Source organism: Pectinophora gossypiella, chromosome 3 (genome assembly GCF_024362695.1).
Source record: "Pectinophora gossypiella chromosome 3, ilPecGoss1.1, whole genome shotgun sequence".
In the NCBI taxonomy this organism is placed as follows: Eukaryota; Metazoa; Arthropoda; class Insecta; order Lepidoptera; family Gelechiidae; genus Pectinophora; species Pectinophora gossypiella.
The window spans coordinates 10,940,744-10,958,907 of record NC_065406.1 but is presented as its reverse complement, the minus strand read 5'-3'; the positions used below and the strand labels follow the sequence as shown (position 1 = coordinate 10,958,907).

Sequence of the window (18,164 nt, the reverse complement as noted above, 5' to 3'; positions counted from 1 at the left end):
AAACACATTTTTTTTTAATAAAGTCTTATACAGTCAATTTACAAATAATGGCATATCTTATTTTCTTATTTAGTATTGAGAATGAACGTGTCTTACCTGAAGGACTGCCGCAGAACACTTGCTCCAGCTCTTCAGGATAGAATATCTTGAGGTTGGCCAATGGAAATACCGATTCAAATCCTTCTCTGAAGGCTTCCATCTGTTTGGCAACACCTGCAAAACATCAGACTTGTATTAGGAAAGTCCTAAAATATAATTTTAACTAAAAGTTTGAGTACTGGTAATGCAGCTAAGACCTTGTCGAGCTGGTATCATCAATACATACATATTTAGAATATCCCAGATACACTTTTCCATGTATTTTTTTAAACAACTGGGACTGTACCACTGATATATATTTCAACTTCAATGCACGGCAGGATATAGAACTCGGATAAAACTGTCAAACGTGAAAATTAGTGATGTGGCAAAATTTAGTGACGTTCCTAATCGATCGATGTCGCCCCGTGTTAAAACCGGGAACATTTTGAGAAATAATCAGCGTCGATACAGAATGTCCTCTGGTAACAATATGAGATAGTAAATGCTTCTTTGTTTCAATATTTACCTTCATAGAGCAGCCAGTGCGTGACGAGTGCGATGTAGTTGTGCAGGTTGTGCGGCGTGACGGGCGTGTCGCGGCCGCCGCGCCGCAGCTCCGTGCAGCCGTCGCCCGGGAGAATGAAGTCCAGCCCGAGCTCTTCGATGGGGCAACCGTCCAGCTCCAGGGCGCTTATCTGGGTGAACAGTAGTACAGTGAGGGCGGAGATACACTAATACAATTTGAACTTACGTTCAATACCACGTTTTCAATATAACTTATTTGGAAGACGAAATAAATATGGCTGCCAGTTGTCGACGACTTGTCGCTTTCAGCCCTAACACAGTTTACCGTAGTGTATGAGCGCCGTTAGAAAGCTTTGCTTGTGACCATCTTATCTTACTAAAATCATTTATTCATGGCTAAGGAGACGTTATGGCAGAGGAGAAAAAATTACAAGAAACTTTTTAATATAAGACCAGGCATTGCTATAATTTAATTAATCATAACCCCATATCCTCACTCGCTCGGTCATCCATTCATTCACCTATCTCGTGGGCATGTATGTGATTCAAAGTGATTACCATGTGTTGCTTCTGGTCGGGCGTGTGACGGGTGTCGGCGGCGATGGTGGCGGCGCGGTCGGCCACGCGGCGCAGCCGGCACAGCGAGCGCCACAGCTCGGGCGCCACGTGCCGCACGTCCGACAGCGACAGCCAGCGGTCCTCGCTCACCGCCCACCGGTACATCGTCACTGACAGGGGGATGTCAACCTGCCACAAGGAACGTTAGCGATCAATACTACCACATGTATCTACTAACTAACTTCAAATCAAAAGTAGCAATTTATCTTCTGATTACTTATGAGTTTACTATATACAGAACGTAGATAGACTATTATTTATTCGATTAACAAAGATTGACAAAATCCCAAGCAACATCCCAAACCTTTATAATTACGTAAACAATCTATCAGACTACATGACTCACAAGTAAATTGCCGTAAAAGTTAGTAGACTCTGAAACTAAGAAACTTACCATCCTCGAGTCCATAACAGCTTTGGCCATGAATTTCCCAAGGAAGCGGAACTTCGCTTTGACCCTTGAGAGGTGCGAGGCGCGCGCGTTGCGGCCGATCGCCTGCGGGAACAGTCCGCAAGGCCAGGTCACGTACGTCGCGTCCGGCGCCGGGGACGGGATTGACGTTTCCTTCTCTAAATCGGAAGGCTCTGGTGACCTTCACAAAACAAACAAGGGGTCAATAACTTCATAATCACATCATTTGAAATGGTGTCAGTAGGGTAGTTTCCTACTAGTCAAATAACTTTTTACTAAACGTCAAAACACGAAATTACTATGGAATTTGTATGAAAAAGCAACTTATGACGTCATAGAAAAACGTGACAAAATGTCGCACTTATTATTGTGTTTTTCTTGAGTAAAATTCATAAATAAGTTAAATAGAAATTAGTAATCAGAATTCCATAATTTATCTTTGACCTAAGAAACTTCCCAATTATATTTCATCATTCATAAGTGTTCGTCTTGTTATTAAATTATGTATTTATTTGTTTGTGTAAGATGTTGACGTTTTGGAAGGCATGTTAAGTCGTTGGTCTGGACTACCTGCTAAAACACCTCCACCGACTTGCATTGGAGTAACATGATGGAGTATGCTCTATGCCACCTACGATTGAAGGAGGGGAGGCATGTGCTTAGGAGCGGGACGGATGTAGGCTGTTTGTTATTTATATATGTGCGTCTATAGTAAGAATCATCCGGGCTACTTTCCCTCTCTATCCCACAAACCAAAATATCGTACCGCTCCGTTTATGACGGCGTCCAGTAAAAAAACTATTATCTACCTTTCCTCGTCGAGGTTGAGCGCGTCACGCACGGAGGAGGCGAGACGTGCGGCCGCGTCTGATGAGCGGTCGGTCACCACTGGCGGCTGGCTCTTGACGATCTCCCCGGCGAAGGACGTCGGCTGTTGGACATAAGACTGGGATAATTTTTGGGAAGTTCTTCGAGTGAATACGGTTGGTGCTTATATAACTTATATCATCATCATTTCCCTAGCTTTCATCTGATATTAAATATTACTCCTTTTTTTTTCTTTGAAATGTTGGTTGTGGCAATGACTTTATGTGGTAGTGATTTTTATGTGTCTTTTTGTGTTTCTCTGATTATTGAACACCTCTAGAGGGGTAGACTATAGCGGATGTTGTTAATAATTTAAAATCGTGTAATTACCTATCGTTATACGAGAAAATATTTTCACATTCCCCAGCGTTATGCCATTTTCACAGAGGTCCTTTTACCTACGTTGATCATTTAATAGATCTAGTTTTTTTACAGAAGCGACATATAAAAGTAAGTGCGCAATGTGAAATAGCAATATAGCTTTTTCAGATGAATTGCTTCAACGTGTGTCCAACACTGCAACGTGGGGCCCAGCCGGCCAGCCATAAGTAGTTCAGATAAGTACCTTCTGCTTGAAGTTCTCGCTGCCGTGCCAGAGGTCGAGGTCGGCGCGCTGCAGCTCCTGCGACACGAGCGCGTAGAACTCCAGCGTGGGGCCCAGCCCCGTGCCCACCTCGTTCTCGTACTGGATCTCTAGTAGGGCCTGTAAAAGTTGTTATGAGTTACTAAAAGGTAAATATTGTGAAAGCATAACTAGTGACGGAAAGTTCTTAGAAATTGTGTACTAAAGTCAGCAGAACACAATTTAAATGTCAAAAGTGTTTTAAATCTATTTTTTTACATTGTATTGTCCACGGTTGAAGAGTTGTCGAGTTAACGTATAAACTATGCAAGTCGAGAAGTCATTGATTAGGCATTGATGCATGGGGCTTATGTTATTTGGAGGGGTGAGAGAGTTTAACCCATTAGTACTGGGGTACGGTTGTTTGATAGTCACCTTGGAGTGCGCGAACTCGTGCATGACATGTTCGGCCTGGCGCAGCACGTTGTGGCGCTGCACGGTGCGCTTGCGCCGGTCGAGGCGCGGCGCCACGCGCTCGGCGTCGGCGCCCGCGGCCGCCGCGCCGCCGCGCTCGCCGCCCGCCTCCAGCAGCCGCTGCAGCGCGCGGTCGCGGTCGAACGACACCACGTAGAACAGCAGGTGGCGGCACTCGAACGGGAAGATGAATGGGCTGCAAGTAATCATGCATAATGTTGTAAATTAATAATGAACGTTTTCAAATATTTCATAAAGCTGCAAATTTCAAATCAACAATCCGTGATTCTCATACACCTCGTATAACAAATAGAAAACCAATCTCTGTAAAAGTGTCTTCGCGCATCTTGTCACAAGCGACGGTGTGTAACGACACTGTACAACCGATATTGCACTTTATTTCAACAGCTATAACAATTTGAGCGAACGGTCTTGAACTATCTACGTAACTTAATGTATACGTATTTAGAACAGGGTTCGGACACTTTTAGAAAAACTCAGCGAGTGTGAGTATATTTGTTTATGGAATGTCAGTGATGATACTGAAATCTATATTGATAATACTGCATGAGGCACAGTTTGTAGAGCATATACCTTAAAGTTGGTTAAGGTTCAAATCAGTTACTTTTTACTAAACGTCAAAACACGAAATTACTACGGAATTGTTATGAAAACGCATACTGTGACGTAATAGAAAAACGTGATAAAATGACGGGCAATGACGGATTTATTACTACGTTTTCTTGATTATAATTCGTAAATAAGTTAAATAGAAAAAGTTTTTCACTAGTTTTAGATCTGTCCTTATTTAGTAGTCAGAATTTCAAAATGTATCTTGAACGTAGTACACCCAATTGTACTCATAAAAGCTACCTAATATTTACCGGAAAAACCATTGAGCATTTAATTAATGAGCATAAATGTTGTAACTTACCAGGCATAAGCAATCTTCTTGAGCCAAGGTGGGAGATTTCCAGTCATAATAACAAGAGGATCTTGTAACTGTCGGTTTGCTTTAGCCGCGAGCTGCAAATGAACAAAGTTTCCATTGTAATAAAAGTTAATATTAGGCAAACGTTGAAACGCGTCGGTATGTTCGCGCTAGAGATGTGACTGACCATAAATGGCAGACTAGGTACGTCCCATACACTATAGATAACTAATTAACAATGAAAAGAGCGCCGAAGAGCAGAAGACATAAGAACGGACATAGTAGAGTTACACAATCTTCTTCTATCGTGTGGGTTGTGAGGTGGATTACCAACCCCATCAACCCTGGTGTCAGGGTTATTATTGAGTCGCCTATGCCCCTGACATGACTCATGTAACGACTACGAACTTACATAAGTAAGTAATAACCGGGACCAATGGCACAATTACTTAGTAAATGTGCTCTAGCTTTGAAGATTCCAAGTTTATAATGAGGGGGGAATCAGACTGCGTCAGATCGTTTGCCGTTCTTATAAGAAATAAGATGGTGTAGGTGGACATATAATACTGCCGATTGACGAGTTATATTATAATGAGTATAAACCCCATGAATTCCGTCAGTGTTAACTGCACTGGTTTAATAACTCATTTGAACTAATCCACTTATTACAATACTGACATCCTGACACACCACTTTCGCTTCTTCTTCTCACATCAAGGACTTCACGCATGCATCATGTAGTAAGTGGCATTCCGTGGTCTCTGCCTACCCCAACGGGAAATAGGCGTGATGTTACGTATGTATTTGTGTAACTAATCGACGAAGATCGATTTTATGTTGTTCGTACATGCATTTTGTTTGAGTATAGTAGTGACCTTGGCGTTGACGAAGTCGGCGTGCGGCACGAGCGGGCGGTGGTCGGGCAGGCAGGCGGCGCGGTACAGCGAGGGCCAGTGCCGCGACAGCGCGTGCAGCGCGCGCAGCACGCCCAGCGCCGGCAGCGACGCGTCGCGCACCTCGCCGCCCGACACCAGCGCTGACCGCAGGATCCCCACCAGCGGGGACTCCCGGCTCGGCACTATGCCCTCTGGCAACACAACTTACAGGTTACTCCCTACAAATCTATATACATAAAAGCGAAACTTCACTGACTAACTCACTCATTCGTCACGTTTCAGATACGAGTGCTAGTCTCAAATTTTCCTTTTAGGACGAAAAAGCTTTGTTGGAACACCGTCTGTGTGGTGCATATTAAAGTCGTGCTGTCACGTTGCCTCACGTCTGTCACTTCAACCTTGGATTTAACCTTTACAATGAATTTACATTACCTAAAAATCGAGTTAACTTTACAGTACTTATAATAATGATAAACGTACCGTTCCACAAGAGATCAGGTTTCCGCCGGGAAGACAACTTGGTGGGCTGTCCCTTGCCCTTCCTGGTGGAGGTGGCGTCGGCGCGCGGCGGCTCCACGGCCTCCACGGCGCGGTAGTAGATCGTGTGGGTCTGCACCCAGATGCCCGCGTTCGCTGTGGATACATTATAATGTACATTTTAAGAGCATTATGCTGTGTTAGTGACATCGTAACGAGAACTTTAACGGATGCGTCAAGTAGAATTCTCCGTCGCAAAAGTATGGAGCTGAAAATAATCTTAAAAAACACTAATTTTCATAAATCTCTCCCTCAGTATTCTTACCACCCGTACAAGTACGCACAGGTAGCCATACAAGTACATATGAGTGTTAGTGACACCGTAACGAATACTGAGGGAGTACGATTCAGACCATGATTCAGAGTTAATATCGAGTAAAATTTTCCATCGCAAAAGTATAGAACTGATAATAATTTAAAAAAAACAAAAAGGCATGAATATAATCTTCTTATCCTGTCGATGGCAAACTAAATAGTATCGGCCCAAAACTTGGCAACAAGTATGGCGCTATTTGCAGCACTCATCAGATCCTCCTGCGTGCAGGTGTTCGCGCACGCAGGACATGATGTAAGATGTTCCATCGTTTGGGGAATAGTGCCGCACTTGTACTTTAAGTCCGAGCCATCCGAGAAACCCCACCTGAACAAATTGTCCTTACTTCGGCCCACCTGAGTCCGAAGTCTATTTAGAGACTTCCAGGTAAGCCAAAGCAAATGAAGACCTGGCGGAGGTGTCTCGGACGGCGAAACAAAAGGGAATATAATGAATATAATGTTCATGCATATTAAGTAGTATGGACGTGTGTGTTGTACGGTCACGAGCATAATATGTATACACTTTGGTACCATGTCACATTAACTTTTTTGACAAATTGAACTGTAAGTCTCACTAAATGCCAAATATGTTAGTGCGACAGAGTCCTAAAGTGGGTACATTATATTGCTCATGACTGTACATGTGTACATGTGTTGCCAGCAACTGACCTAGCGGGGTCTCGGTGTCAGTGTCGGCGTCGTTCAGCTCGCCGTACTGCCGCACCGCCTGGTACACCGTCATGTTGTACGGCAGCAACGTGTCGCCGATCAGGAACTCCAACTTGTGGTCCGAACTGTGAACATAACAATTCCCATCAATATGTTTAATCGGCGCTGTTCTGATTTAACGTGATAATTACCTATTTTTTCATTGCTCGGAGTACATAATTATACAAAAATATAATGTAATGACAGAGACATATAAAAATAATTGTTGCTTGAAATTTGATACGTATAGAATTATGTTGCTACCTATACTTCTTCTCTTTATTTTGATCAGAATAATAATGGGTGGAAGATGTGTTGTGCCTGGGTGTAATAACAAGGATCATCATTTATACCCAAAACAAAGATAAAAGCATATGTCCGTTATCCATGAAATAAGGTTAAACGAAGACAATACTGTACAGCGCCATCTACAGTTTTTTTGGGGAACGTAGCCTGGAAAGTCCCTCAATAGTCAGAATACGAACTCGCAGACACAATCTATTAAATGATGTCGATACGTTTTTTTCTATCACAAGATGAACTAAACAAGCTTACTGATAGACCAATGTGTTATAAGCTCACGAGTAGATGAGCCATACCGCCGTCTATAATGGTCGAGCCGACTGTGTATTCTGTTCACGTATCGTATTATAAACTCACTCGGTGGGCTGGTGGTGCGGCGGCGTGGCGAGCGAGTCGTCCACGTCGTCGTCGGAGGCGGCGTCGTCGTCCGAGTGCGCGGCCGCCGCTGATCCGTCGCGAGACCGCACTGTGGCGTAGCCGCGCTGCGCTAGGTACCTGCACGGACAAACTATACGTTACACAACACGCGGCACCAACACACGATGACAGTCGTAGGGTCTTTCTGACGATATCGATGATATTCTTCGACTTATCTTAATGGATAAAACATATAAGTGTAGCGACACATTTCATTACATTTTTCAATGTCAGCGTTCTTTGTAGCAAGCAACGGCAACGTGGCCTTGTGGCTGGCAGTCTCTCCCTTTCCGTCACCAGGCTAGGTACACTGCCTGTATTTAATATAACCGCGTGTTATTTTCCCGGTGTTCCACATAATATGTAATCAGTGTTTACTGGACAATACAGATTCTAAACTCACTAAGTGTTTTTACTTTCGTGACTTCCTCCTGATTAGTTACAGTCAGTACAATAATTGGTGTGGGTCTAAGTGACTATATAATATACCTATACTCAACAAGAGACCCCCCACAGAAGCAATAAGAAATATGAGCTATAGTGTGCGATATAGAATATATTAGGGAACATGTGTCTATACATAAACATTAAATTCTTCTTCTATCTTGTGCGTTGTGAGATGGATTATTAACCTCTTTAACCCTGGTGGCAGGGTTATTGAGCCGCCAAAGGCCCCTGACATGACTCATGTAACAACTACCTACTTACATCGGTAGTAACCGGGACTAACGGCTTAACGTGCCTTCCGAAGCACGGATCATCATACTCAGACGATCAGCCTGGAATATTCTAACCGAACTAGGGCTCACAAAGTATTTTTTGGGATGTCCCCACCGGGATTCGAACCCGGGACATCCGGATAGTGAGCGCAACGCTCAACCACTGGACCACAGAGGCCGTTAAACATTAATTGAACAATACTGACCTCTCAATGGCTTGGACTAAAGCTAGGGGGTCTATCCGCACGACGCCGCCCTTCCACTGCTTCAGGTTGGAGCACGACGGATGACGTTTGAGATCACACTGCAAACATACAAGTACAAATATTAGTATATGCCAATATCAACACTGACGAGGTAGATAATTATTAGGGCTAGCAAGCTACAAACTGCCAACTATCGCCAGTATAATGTGCGGCCTGAGATCGGCTTGACGCCAAAGCGAGGTATTAGGAATATTTCTAGTAACTACACCATGATGTGCTACGGGATAATTGACACTACCGAGATATTTCTCGTATATATTTTTTTTAATTTCACTATATATATCCTAACCGGCTAGCGACATTTTTCAGTAATTGGCTGGGGAATACATAACTATTACCGCTTATAACTTATAACACTGGCTTGGAAGAGAAGCAAACAGCACAAGAAACTGGATTCATGCAACGTGCAAACTTGTTACTCTATTTTAGTTCTGTAAGGCAAATAATCCAGCACTATCCATCAGGTACAGGAACTTTTTTGGAAATTAATAATTTCAATTTCAAAAACATTACTAATATTCTACATAAACAGTACAAAACATGACTAACATAAAACCTCCTGCCACAACGTATAGGGCCTGTTTCACCAGTTACTGATTGTATCTGACAGCCTACCCGACTATTTGCACAATAGTTGGAACCCGGACAGCAAATTCAAATTCAAAATAATACGTCATTTTTTTACATAACGAACGTCTCATCCGTCTCACAAAGTGCTATCAGACACTAATCCGGCAGATAGGCTATTTATCAGTAAGTGTTACAACAGGCAAATATAACCACAAGTCAAAAAATATACTCACAAAAAAGCGCAGTCGATACAACAAAGCTGTTTTTACAACAAAGTCGACTTGCCTTTATACTGACCATGAGCTGATGGGTGTTGAAGAACTTGAGCGCGGAGGTGGCGGGGCGCGCGGGCAGGTCGTGGACGCGCACCGGGAACTGCTCCAGGTGGGACACGCACGCGTTCACCTTGCACACCAGCGCCGACAGCGCGCCGCCGCTGCCGCTGCCGCGCTCCAGCGACATCAGCCCGCCTTTGTCGTTCCACTCTGTTAGGCTGCACGCACGATTGTGTCACATTAGGGGTAATATTTGTACACAACAACATTTTTTGTCAACACGTTATCTCCGAGATCGCGATATTTATTCCAATTTACTGTTCATTATGATGCAAACGGAAACGTATCGGCAGAATGAATACCGTAATTGATGATAAGAGAAATAGGAGATATAAATAAGCATTAAAATTTAAATTTTAAAGAGTGGGTAAACTGTATGAGAAACAGTGTAATAGCATTTTCTACGGCTAAGTATAAGCATAATGAATGAAACAGAGAAAAGTAATGGGAAAAGCGAAGTCTTGCTATTCAGGAAGGAAATTTCCAGTAGTTCAACTGGTAAGACTACTCGGTAAGTCTACTGGGAATAGGGGATAAAATCACTAGATTCAATACTTACTCAGGCGTGAGCGGCATGTCAGCAAAGACATGCAGGAAGAGCCGGAGCCGATCCTCGCAGGCGGCCACCTGCTCGGCGGAGTCCCGGCCCTCGCCCTCGCCGTCGCGCTCGCGGGAGCCCTCGGGCTCCGTCTCCGCCTCGCCGCCCGTCAAAAACTGTAGCAACGCGCCTAGCACGCCGCTGTGGTTCACCTGGGAGGTAAATGGTTTTACTTATAAATAAGTTCACTTCAAAAGAGCGCGCTGTGCGAATCTCAAGTAGGCAGTATTGCGTATTCAAAGGTTGCGTTCCGTTTTAGTAGAAGCGCAAGCTCCGAGCGGTATGTATAACACATAAATAAATAGTGGGTAACTTTTGATAATTGCACAGAAGTCAGAGAAACGTGAGAGCGATTCGAATAAGGGAATAGCGAACGCAAATAAATGCATAGCGTCCTCTCGTTCGTTAACCGTCGAATGTAAACATTGGAAAGTGAAACGGACAGGGAAGGAGGCAGCGCGAGCAGCGGCAGAGATCGAACATCCCTTTATTCTTTGACTCAAGGGAGACCCGATGATTCCGATGTGGTAGTAGTTTTACAGCTAGTTACATAATAGGTAACTTAATTTTTTTGACGTTCAAAAAGCGCTAACTTTGTAAGCCAATTTTGAAAAATAAATATTTTTGAATTTTGAGCCAAAGGAGGTGTATTGGCGTCCGATACGTATTGGTGCGGAACAGGTAGCTATCCGCATCATTGTTGTTTATTTTATTTCTTTCCTGGCTAAATCTGAATTTAGTATCTTCTTTTTTTCTGTTTACTATGGGCAGATTTGTTGTAAGTAAAGTGTTGTTTAAATGTGAGCGTAGCAGTGCGCGTACCTCGAAGGGCGAGAGGTCGTGCTGCAGCAGCGTGTCGCGCAGCTGGCGCAGCGCGGCGCGGTGGTGCGGCGGGTGCGGCAGCGCGGCGGCCAGCGCGGCCAGCTGCTCCAGCGCGCCCGCGCCGCCGCCCAGCGCGCCCCACTCGCGCTGCAGCCGCGCCGCGCTCCACTGGATCCACTCGCGGACCTTCTCCCTGCAACCACACCCTCAACTCAGCTTCTGACACATCGCACATACATACAACTAGTATAACATACAACGGCCTCCACAGTTTAGTGGTCACGATTTGCCAGGGTTTCTTACTTGTTCTGAACAGAGAGATTGGTGGAGGTGTGTGGGGAAGCCAGCAGGCCGGAGTCCTTGTGCGCATGCGGGCTGCGGCCCCAGCGCGACGGGTTGAGTGATGAGAGGAAGGAAGACGTCTTGGACGCGCCGCCCACGCGGGTCGTTGACCGAGCCGCTGACGGTACGCCTGATGCTGGAAGAAGCATGGTTACGTTAGTGATGTCGTCACTTGTTATACACAACTGTATGGGTATTTGTACGTCTAATCTAATAGTATGGTATTTTCTTATTACTTTAGTTAACTAGTAACAAACATACGGGAAGAGACTCATTTTTTTAGCATTTCTAAACAGTGAGATCTATTAATGTAGAAATAATTAAAATAAAACATTGACGAACATCGATAAATCCTACTTTTTGCAGAATACTGTATTACGTAATACTATGAGTGAGAATAAAGGTTCACTAACAGTGCGCAGGCGCGGGCGCATGCGCGGGCGCGTGCGCGGGCGCGGCGTGCGCATGCGCGGCGGGCGCGGCGTGCGGCGCGTCGTCCCGCCGCCGGCCGTGGCGCGCGCCGCCGCCCGAGCGCTTCACGGCGCGCTTGCGCTTCAGCATCTCGGCTAGCTGGAGAGGACTGCCCGACCTGGAGTACGAGCATATTATTATTTTAGTACAATTTATTTACAAATTTCTTACACATTAGATAAATGTAACAGATGAATTGATGGCTTTTATCCACTTTATGGGCTAGGCAATATAACATCTTGTAATGTAAATGAATAAACTTACCGATGCACGGTCGTAGTGGCTGTTGTAGCCTGTGCATGTGTGGAGGCGGACGCTTGAGCCGGCTCCGAGACACTGCCTTCAGCGTTCACTGGGAGAGACAAGAGTACTATTTATAGAGGGGCAATTGTGAATAATTCATTCAAATGACCGGGTAATAGAATTAGTCAAATAGAACATAGTCATTCGAAGGAATTTGAACCATTCGAATCACTTTTTTACACTGTTGAAACATGCGTTTTTTAAATTTAAAAGTTTCAATAAGTGAATAACTAGTTGTGAATTTGTTCAGCGATAATTAATATTTTCGGCTTGAGTGACAAAAGGTTTGACGATTTTGTCGTGTATGACGCTACGTAGTTACGTACGCTACGCGTACGCTGACGTAGTTTTTACACAGTATACTTACACAAAGAGCTAGCGACGAAGGATCCGGAGGCGGAGAAAGCCAGCGACAAGTTGTTGTGTTCCAACGACGTCTGTGACGTAGACGCCGGCGGGGACGACCCGCCGCTTGACCGGACCGATGTGTTGCTTGGCGACTGTGGGTGGGAAAAATGGTTTGTATTCTACGGGTTGTAAGAATTACTATTCAGAATTATTATCGAGCTGCTGAATCCCTCTGACGTGGGCAGTGGACTAATCATTACATGTAAACTCAAAAGCTCAAAACCCTCAGTACATGATTGGAGCAAGCTCCAGAGGCTGCAAAAGATTAAATGAATGGAAATCTGTTCGTACCCTTTGTTTCTGAAGCTGGGTGGTATCACTGCCACCTGGAAAATCTATTGTGATCGCTTCCTTCTGCTATAAGTTCACCTCTAAGCCGATCCCAACTATACCCAGAGAGATTCGAACCATACGTCTCAGCGATACCAGAATTAGAAGGGGGAAGATGTATGTGTTGGTTTACCTTGAGCTTGGCCTGACGCGGCGCTGCGGCGGCCGCGGGCCCGCTGGCGGGGGGCTGCGGCTGCGGCGCGCGGTCAGCTAGCTGCGCCACCTGGTGCAGCACGCCCTCGCGCCGGAACTGCGCGCCCATCTCGTCCGGCAGCCGCTGCATCAGGATCTCCGCCAGCTGCAGGGACCCCACCACGATGCGCAGGTCGCTCGACGCCATCATTCCGGCGATGTGAGACGATATCACCTGGGGAGAGTAAATAGCACTGGTCAACTACAATTACTACATTAGTGGTACAGAACAGTTACGAAATTAACCATACGCCCATAACAGGCTTTTATTTCTGAGCGCTGCGATTTCTTGCTTTATTTATGTTGACGCTATTTGTGGTGATCTGTAATTCGCTTTGTGTTGTTCGTTTTATATTAGTCAGTAAGTTAATAGCAGTTGGTCTCCTGAATATTAAATCAATAAGACTGGCGACTTTTGAAATTTTGAGTCGCCTTGGCACCTTGTTGAGCACTACCAGCAGAGTGTGTCACAGCGACAACGTACCTGCATCTTGAGCACCTGCCGCAGCAGCGTGGCGTCGGCGTAGTACACGCAGCGCAGGATGGCCTTGAGCGCCTGCGAGCGCACGGCGGGCCCGGCCGAGCTCCAGTACACCTCGTGGAGGACCGCCAGCAGCGCGCGGACTAGCGACGGGTTGCTGCGGACCATTGCGATGCGTGGATCTGCAACAACAAGGGAGGTCAGTAGGGTTGCAGTTGGCGACTTTATAATGATACTAAGATCATTATACCCGGATTGATGAGGTTGGTAATCCACCTCACAAGTCACAACCCACACGATAGAAGAAGAATGTATGGTCAGTTACACACACCTTACAACTCACAACGAAGAAGTGCTCTAAACGTAGGAATCGACCTAAAAAAAACTTACCATTTTCAACTTTTCCCATTAGGCACATTGGGTTAAGTAGCATCATGTAATTTTTGGCGAGCCTTATTAGAGTATTTTCTATCCTTTATGTATAAGGTATTCCACCGAGGCAAGACAACTCATTCGATTCTCTTCAAACACCGACCTTTCTTACCGCAAGAGTTAGCTTAATGACTGTGAAGACCTATTTACTTCTGAAACTGTCCGACTATCTATATCTTCATACATACCGGGGGCAGCGGCGCTGGTAGAAGACGCCTGATCAGCAGCGTGCGGCGCCGGAGCCACGCGCTGTACGGGGCGCGCAGTGCCGGTGTGGTCATTCAATTGTTGCATGGCTGTTAAGTCCACGGTGTACGAGCGGCCCAGGGTAGTCAGGCATACTTCCTCCTCGCCTGCCGCTGCACCCGCTTCGAGAGCGCGGCTTTCAGCCCATGAATAGGAGCGCCATACTCCTGTGGAGGTATTCAATGTTATTAATGGGGATCATCTCCAAGTTTACATTAACTGGTTAAGACATTTTAGGCAATATCCTTTCGCATTGTTAGTGTTTAGGACTCGAGCCGCATTTGTTCCATGGATGGATAGAGGATGCACAAAGCGAATATGAAAATGATTTTGATCGTATGGATTCAAATTGTTTAAATTAACCAATTGCGAATAGAACTCTTTAAAACTATAAACTATAAATGGATACTTTACGTGGTACAGCCAAACTTGGTATATAATGTGGAGGCTCACCTCTATCATCGCGCCACTGCCAGTGCGCAGTGCGGTCGTTGTTGGCGGACCAGGGCCGGTCGAGGTGCGCGTCCACGGCGAAGATGCCGTCCGTCGGCAGCCGCGGCATCAGCTCGCCGATCAGGCACGTGATCTCGTACAGCTCTTGTGGCAGGCGTGGGATCAATTCCACTTGCTACAATAGAAGAAAAGGTTTAATTTGTGTTTCTGCCAATTAATTATGATTTATGACTTGAAGGTGGATATTCCAGGGCCATCAATGTGTATGCCAGTGGCTTCGTTTGCTTAGTTTGATCGAAAGAATCGCTTATCGTATGCGATAAAAAGATGAATAGTAAAATGCGTTAATACTAAACTAAAGCTCAAATATTTAGCCGGACGCATTACGGGTGCGTTTTCTTACTAATTCGAATATGATGTATGTATGACGTACGCACATTATAACCGACAGTGTGACAGATTGTGCGCGCGATAGTACTTGGAAGATTAAGATTGTTCATGCGTGTTCATACGTGCACGTATTCGTACGAAATCGCGCACAACTTGCGACCTTTGGAACAAAATCAGAGTCACAAAAGATACTAACCTCTTGGTGCACAGTGGATCCAGTGAGCAAGCAAAGTAGCGTGTCGGCGATGGAGCGCTGGTGCAGGGCGAGCGCGAGCTGCGGGCACGCCGAGCACATCACCCACAGTAAACGCAGCACTGTGATGAACGTGCCGCCCGATATCAGCGGCGGTTGCACCACCAACTATTGGCACGAAAAATTGTTGTGATTAGTCAACAATGGTTTTTAGATATATAATTCGCGCTCGCTTACTGCGTATGACAGTAGGCTAGAAATATTTGATTTCTTTTATTTTAGTGCAATAAATTACAAATGAATTTGAAAAATTTATTATAGCTATCCAAAAAAACTGCGCCATTCTGGCATCCTACGCACTATAAATGAATAATGATAACTCAAAATTACAAAGTATTTAGCGCTAGTCATCAACCGGGATAGTTGTGCGTTGTTACAAGTGACTTGACAAGATGGCGGATGACACCCGCTTAAAAACCTTTTCTGCAAAGTCATATCATTCATTATACGATCCTTTTTTTAACTTTTTACACAATTTCATTAAATATGGACATCTAATTAGGTTCTAGCCTTACTTTTAACAGTAGCATGCTCGTCATAAAGCGGGCATGGATAAAGAAATCACTTTATCCAGAAGGGAGAAATAGACAACCCTTGGCCGGTTGCTATATAATGGGAAACGGCGCCAACAGACTGTATATTAGATTAATAATAGAGAATATGAGTTTACTCACAAGTTGCTGCAGGTTGGTGAGCAGCTCGGGCGTGGCGATCTCCTGCAGCCGCGCGGGGTCGTGCTGGAAGCTGTCCACGAGCCGCGAGAACGCCAGGCACACGCACTCCACCGACTTCTTGTCTTGTTGGGTTAATCTGTTTCGAATTCATTGTGTAAGTTCATGTGTTATTAAGTTAGGAAGCTAAACAGCTGCGGTCGGTATGGATAGGTCAGTCGTATGGATACTTTCTTACACAAACTCCAAAAAAAAATAGAAAAGCCAATGAGTATGTAGTTGTGTCTGGAAACGAATGATGGACTAATTTCTGAACGGGAAAGTTGTCAAAATCGGGATCTTGATTTTGGAAGGTTGTCAGAAAGCGATTTGTTTTGCACCGCGGGTCATGCTGTGTCCTTTTTATTTAGGTTTTAGTGTGTCATCCTAAATGATTAATGTAGACCTAGTATACTTATCTAATATTGCATTCCGGTATACCTCACATTGTCATACGACTATCGGGCTGGTAGGCTAACATACCTGTTCGCAAGTAATTGCAATGAGTCTCTGACGAGGTGGAACTCGTCGGGCGTCAGGTTCTGGCAGCAGTTGGCGGTGATTGACAGCGCCGCGCGCTGCGCGTTGATCGAGAAGAAGTCCAGGTAAGTCAGGCACGCTGACACTCCGCGCTGTGAGGAGAAATGAGACATTTATAGTACTTCAAATGTAATAAAAATGACATAAGCTCACCACTATGTCCTAGGGCGGGCAGAGGTAGTCACGCCTCACCAAGCTTGATAGGTAGTGAGCTGAATAGCGGTTTAAATATACCGGTGCCGATTCCGGTACTAATATTAATTTATGTGCAAATGCGTCAGAAAATAGCAGGTATAAAATATAAGTTATTTATTTTATTCATTATGTTCTTTGAATTGCATGTCGCCTGTTGTAATGTCTGTGCTCAATTGCACACTTCTACACTAAGAACATCTGCGATATTATGGTGAACGTGTCGTGTAAATATCCTTACCGCTTGCAGTATAGCCTTGGCGTGTCTCCGAGACAGCATGTCGAGCGCCGTGAGGCTTTGCTCGGCGACGTCCATGCAGGTAATAGCCTGTAGCTTGTCGAGGAAGGCCGGCACTGCCAGCGCCACCGCGCCGCTGCTCCGGGGCAGGGCCTCCAACATATATGTTAGAGCGCGGCACGCGTGGTTCATCTGCGGGAAAGAACGATTTTGTTAGTTTTCTTAATAATAAAAATAGTAAGAAAATCGCTTAGTACTTGTACAAACATAATCAATTACAGTAACTGGTACTCATTTATTCACTCATTGTCAAACTTGCCGAATTTGAATATCCTTCATGTCCGGTAACAATGCGAAACTAGCGTTGTATGCAACTGCAATGTAAACTTACTCTTCTCAAAGCAGGTGCTTTTAAATTACCTTTGACTTATTGTGGTGTTCTACTAACTTATCTAACTTTTATTCCTCCAGAACCAAATCTACCAAAGCGCTCACCATATCAAAGTTATGTTCAGCGGCGAGCAGGTTGACAAGCGCGGGCACGACCTGCCGCACAGGGAAGCCTGCGAGCGTGTCCTCGTTGCCCATCACTAGCAGCTGGCACATCTCTATGACGGCTTGAAGCTGCTGGCCCTCGTCACCCGTCGCCTGCAGACCAGCCAACAGTTGTGCCGCTTTCGATGCAGCTGGGGAAGATATTGCATATATAGATTTTAGCTGTTGAAGGATATGTGTGTGAAAGGTGTGGGCAATGACAGAAATGAATATAAAAGGAGTAAGTGTGATAAGGACAGGAGGGTGAGATTAATTCGGCTTCAAGAGCCGCACAGTTTAAAGTCTGATTTGTGTATTGATTTTAGGAAACCAATCGACACATCGTCAAGCACGTCAAGGTTAAATCCATAGTATCAACATCCGCTCCATAAAACAGAAACCTTTGTTGAACATTGAATATAATATTATCCACGCTGTCACTGAATGCAACAGTTCAGCATGTTACTCACCGGAGTTGGCAGCGACGGTCCTATGCAGCAGATGCTGCATGCGCGGGCCGAGCGCGCCGAGTAGGTGCGGCGGAAGGCCGCGGGCCTCCAGCAGCGCCTGCAGGCGGCCCACTTCGCCCTCCTCCGAGGACGACTCCTCGGCCGCGCCGCCGCTGGCCCCCGCGCCCCCAGCGCTGCCGCCGCCGCCAGCGCATTCTTCGGCCGACGACGACGCTGCACGAAC

At 45.4% G+C, this 18,164-nt stretch overlaps 1 protein-coding gene across 3 annotated transcripts in view; it reads right to left on the bottom strand.

Moving 5' to 3' along the window:
• Positions 1–18,164, bottom strand: part of LOC126381944 (E3 ubiquitin-protein ligase TRIP12) — a 54,465-nt gene that overhangs the window by 1,037 nt on the left and 35,264 nt on the right. For all 3 annotated transcript variants that reach the window (XM_050031534.1, XM_050031536.1, XM_050031535.1), the window contains exons 10-39: positions 17,942–18,154; positions 17,433–17,623; positions 16,941–17,129; positions 16,451–16,599; positions 15,932–16,067; positions 15,201–15,365; positions 14,615–14,789; positions 14,104–14,328; positions 13,487–13,665; positions 12,944–13,177; positions 12,440–12,572; positions 12,034–12,121; positions 11,712–11,887; positions 11,260–11,434; positions 10,957–11,149; positions 10,096–10,286; positions 9,499–9,694; positions 8,572–8,669; positions 7,587–7,724; positions 6,888–7,012; positions 5,847–5,999; positions 5,346–5,557; positions 4,474–4,565; positions 3,501–3,735; positions 3,069–3,206; positions 2,446–2,567; positions 1,619–1,817; positions 1,165–1,353; positions 608–776; positions 97–213 (exon numbers count right to left, since the gene is read on the bottom strand). In XM_050031534.1, coding sequence (XP_049887491.1) covers positions 97–213; positions 608–776; positions 1,165–1,353; positions 1,619–1,817; positions 2,446–2,567; positions 3,069–3,206; positions 3,501–3,735; positions 4,474–4,565; positions 5,346–5,557; positions 5,847–5,999; positions 6,888–7,012; positions 7,587–7,724; positions 8,572–8,669; positions 9,499–9,694; positions 10,096–10,286; positions 10,957–11,149; positions 11,260–11,434; positions 11,712–11,887; positions 12,034–12,121; positions 12,440–12,572; positions 12,944–13,177; positions 13,487–13,665; positions 14,104–14,328; positions 14,615–14,789; positions 15,201–15,365; positions 15,932–16,067; positions 16,451–16,599; positions 16,941–17,129; positions 17,433–17,623; positions 17,942–18,154 — 4,995 coding nt within the window. The remainder of the gene's footprint in view (positions 1–96; positions 214–607; positions 777–1,164; positions 1,354–1,618; positions 1,818–2,445; positions 2,568–3,068; positions 3,207–3,500; positions 3,736–4,473; positions 4,566–5,345; positions 5,558–5,846; positions 6,000–6,887; positions 7,013–7,586; positions 7,725–8,571; positions 8,670–9,498; positions 9,695–10,095; positions 10,287–10,956; positions 11,150–11,259; positions 11,435–11,711; positions 11,888–12,033; positions 12,122–12,439; positions 12,573–12,943; positions 13,178–13,486; positions 13,666–14,103; positions 14,329–14,614; positions 14,790–15,200; positions 15,366–15,931; positions 16,068–16,450; positions 16,600–16,940; positions 17,130–17,432; positions 17,624–17,941; positions 18,155–18,164) is intronic.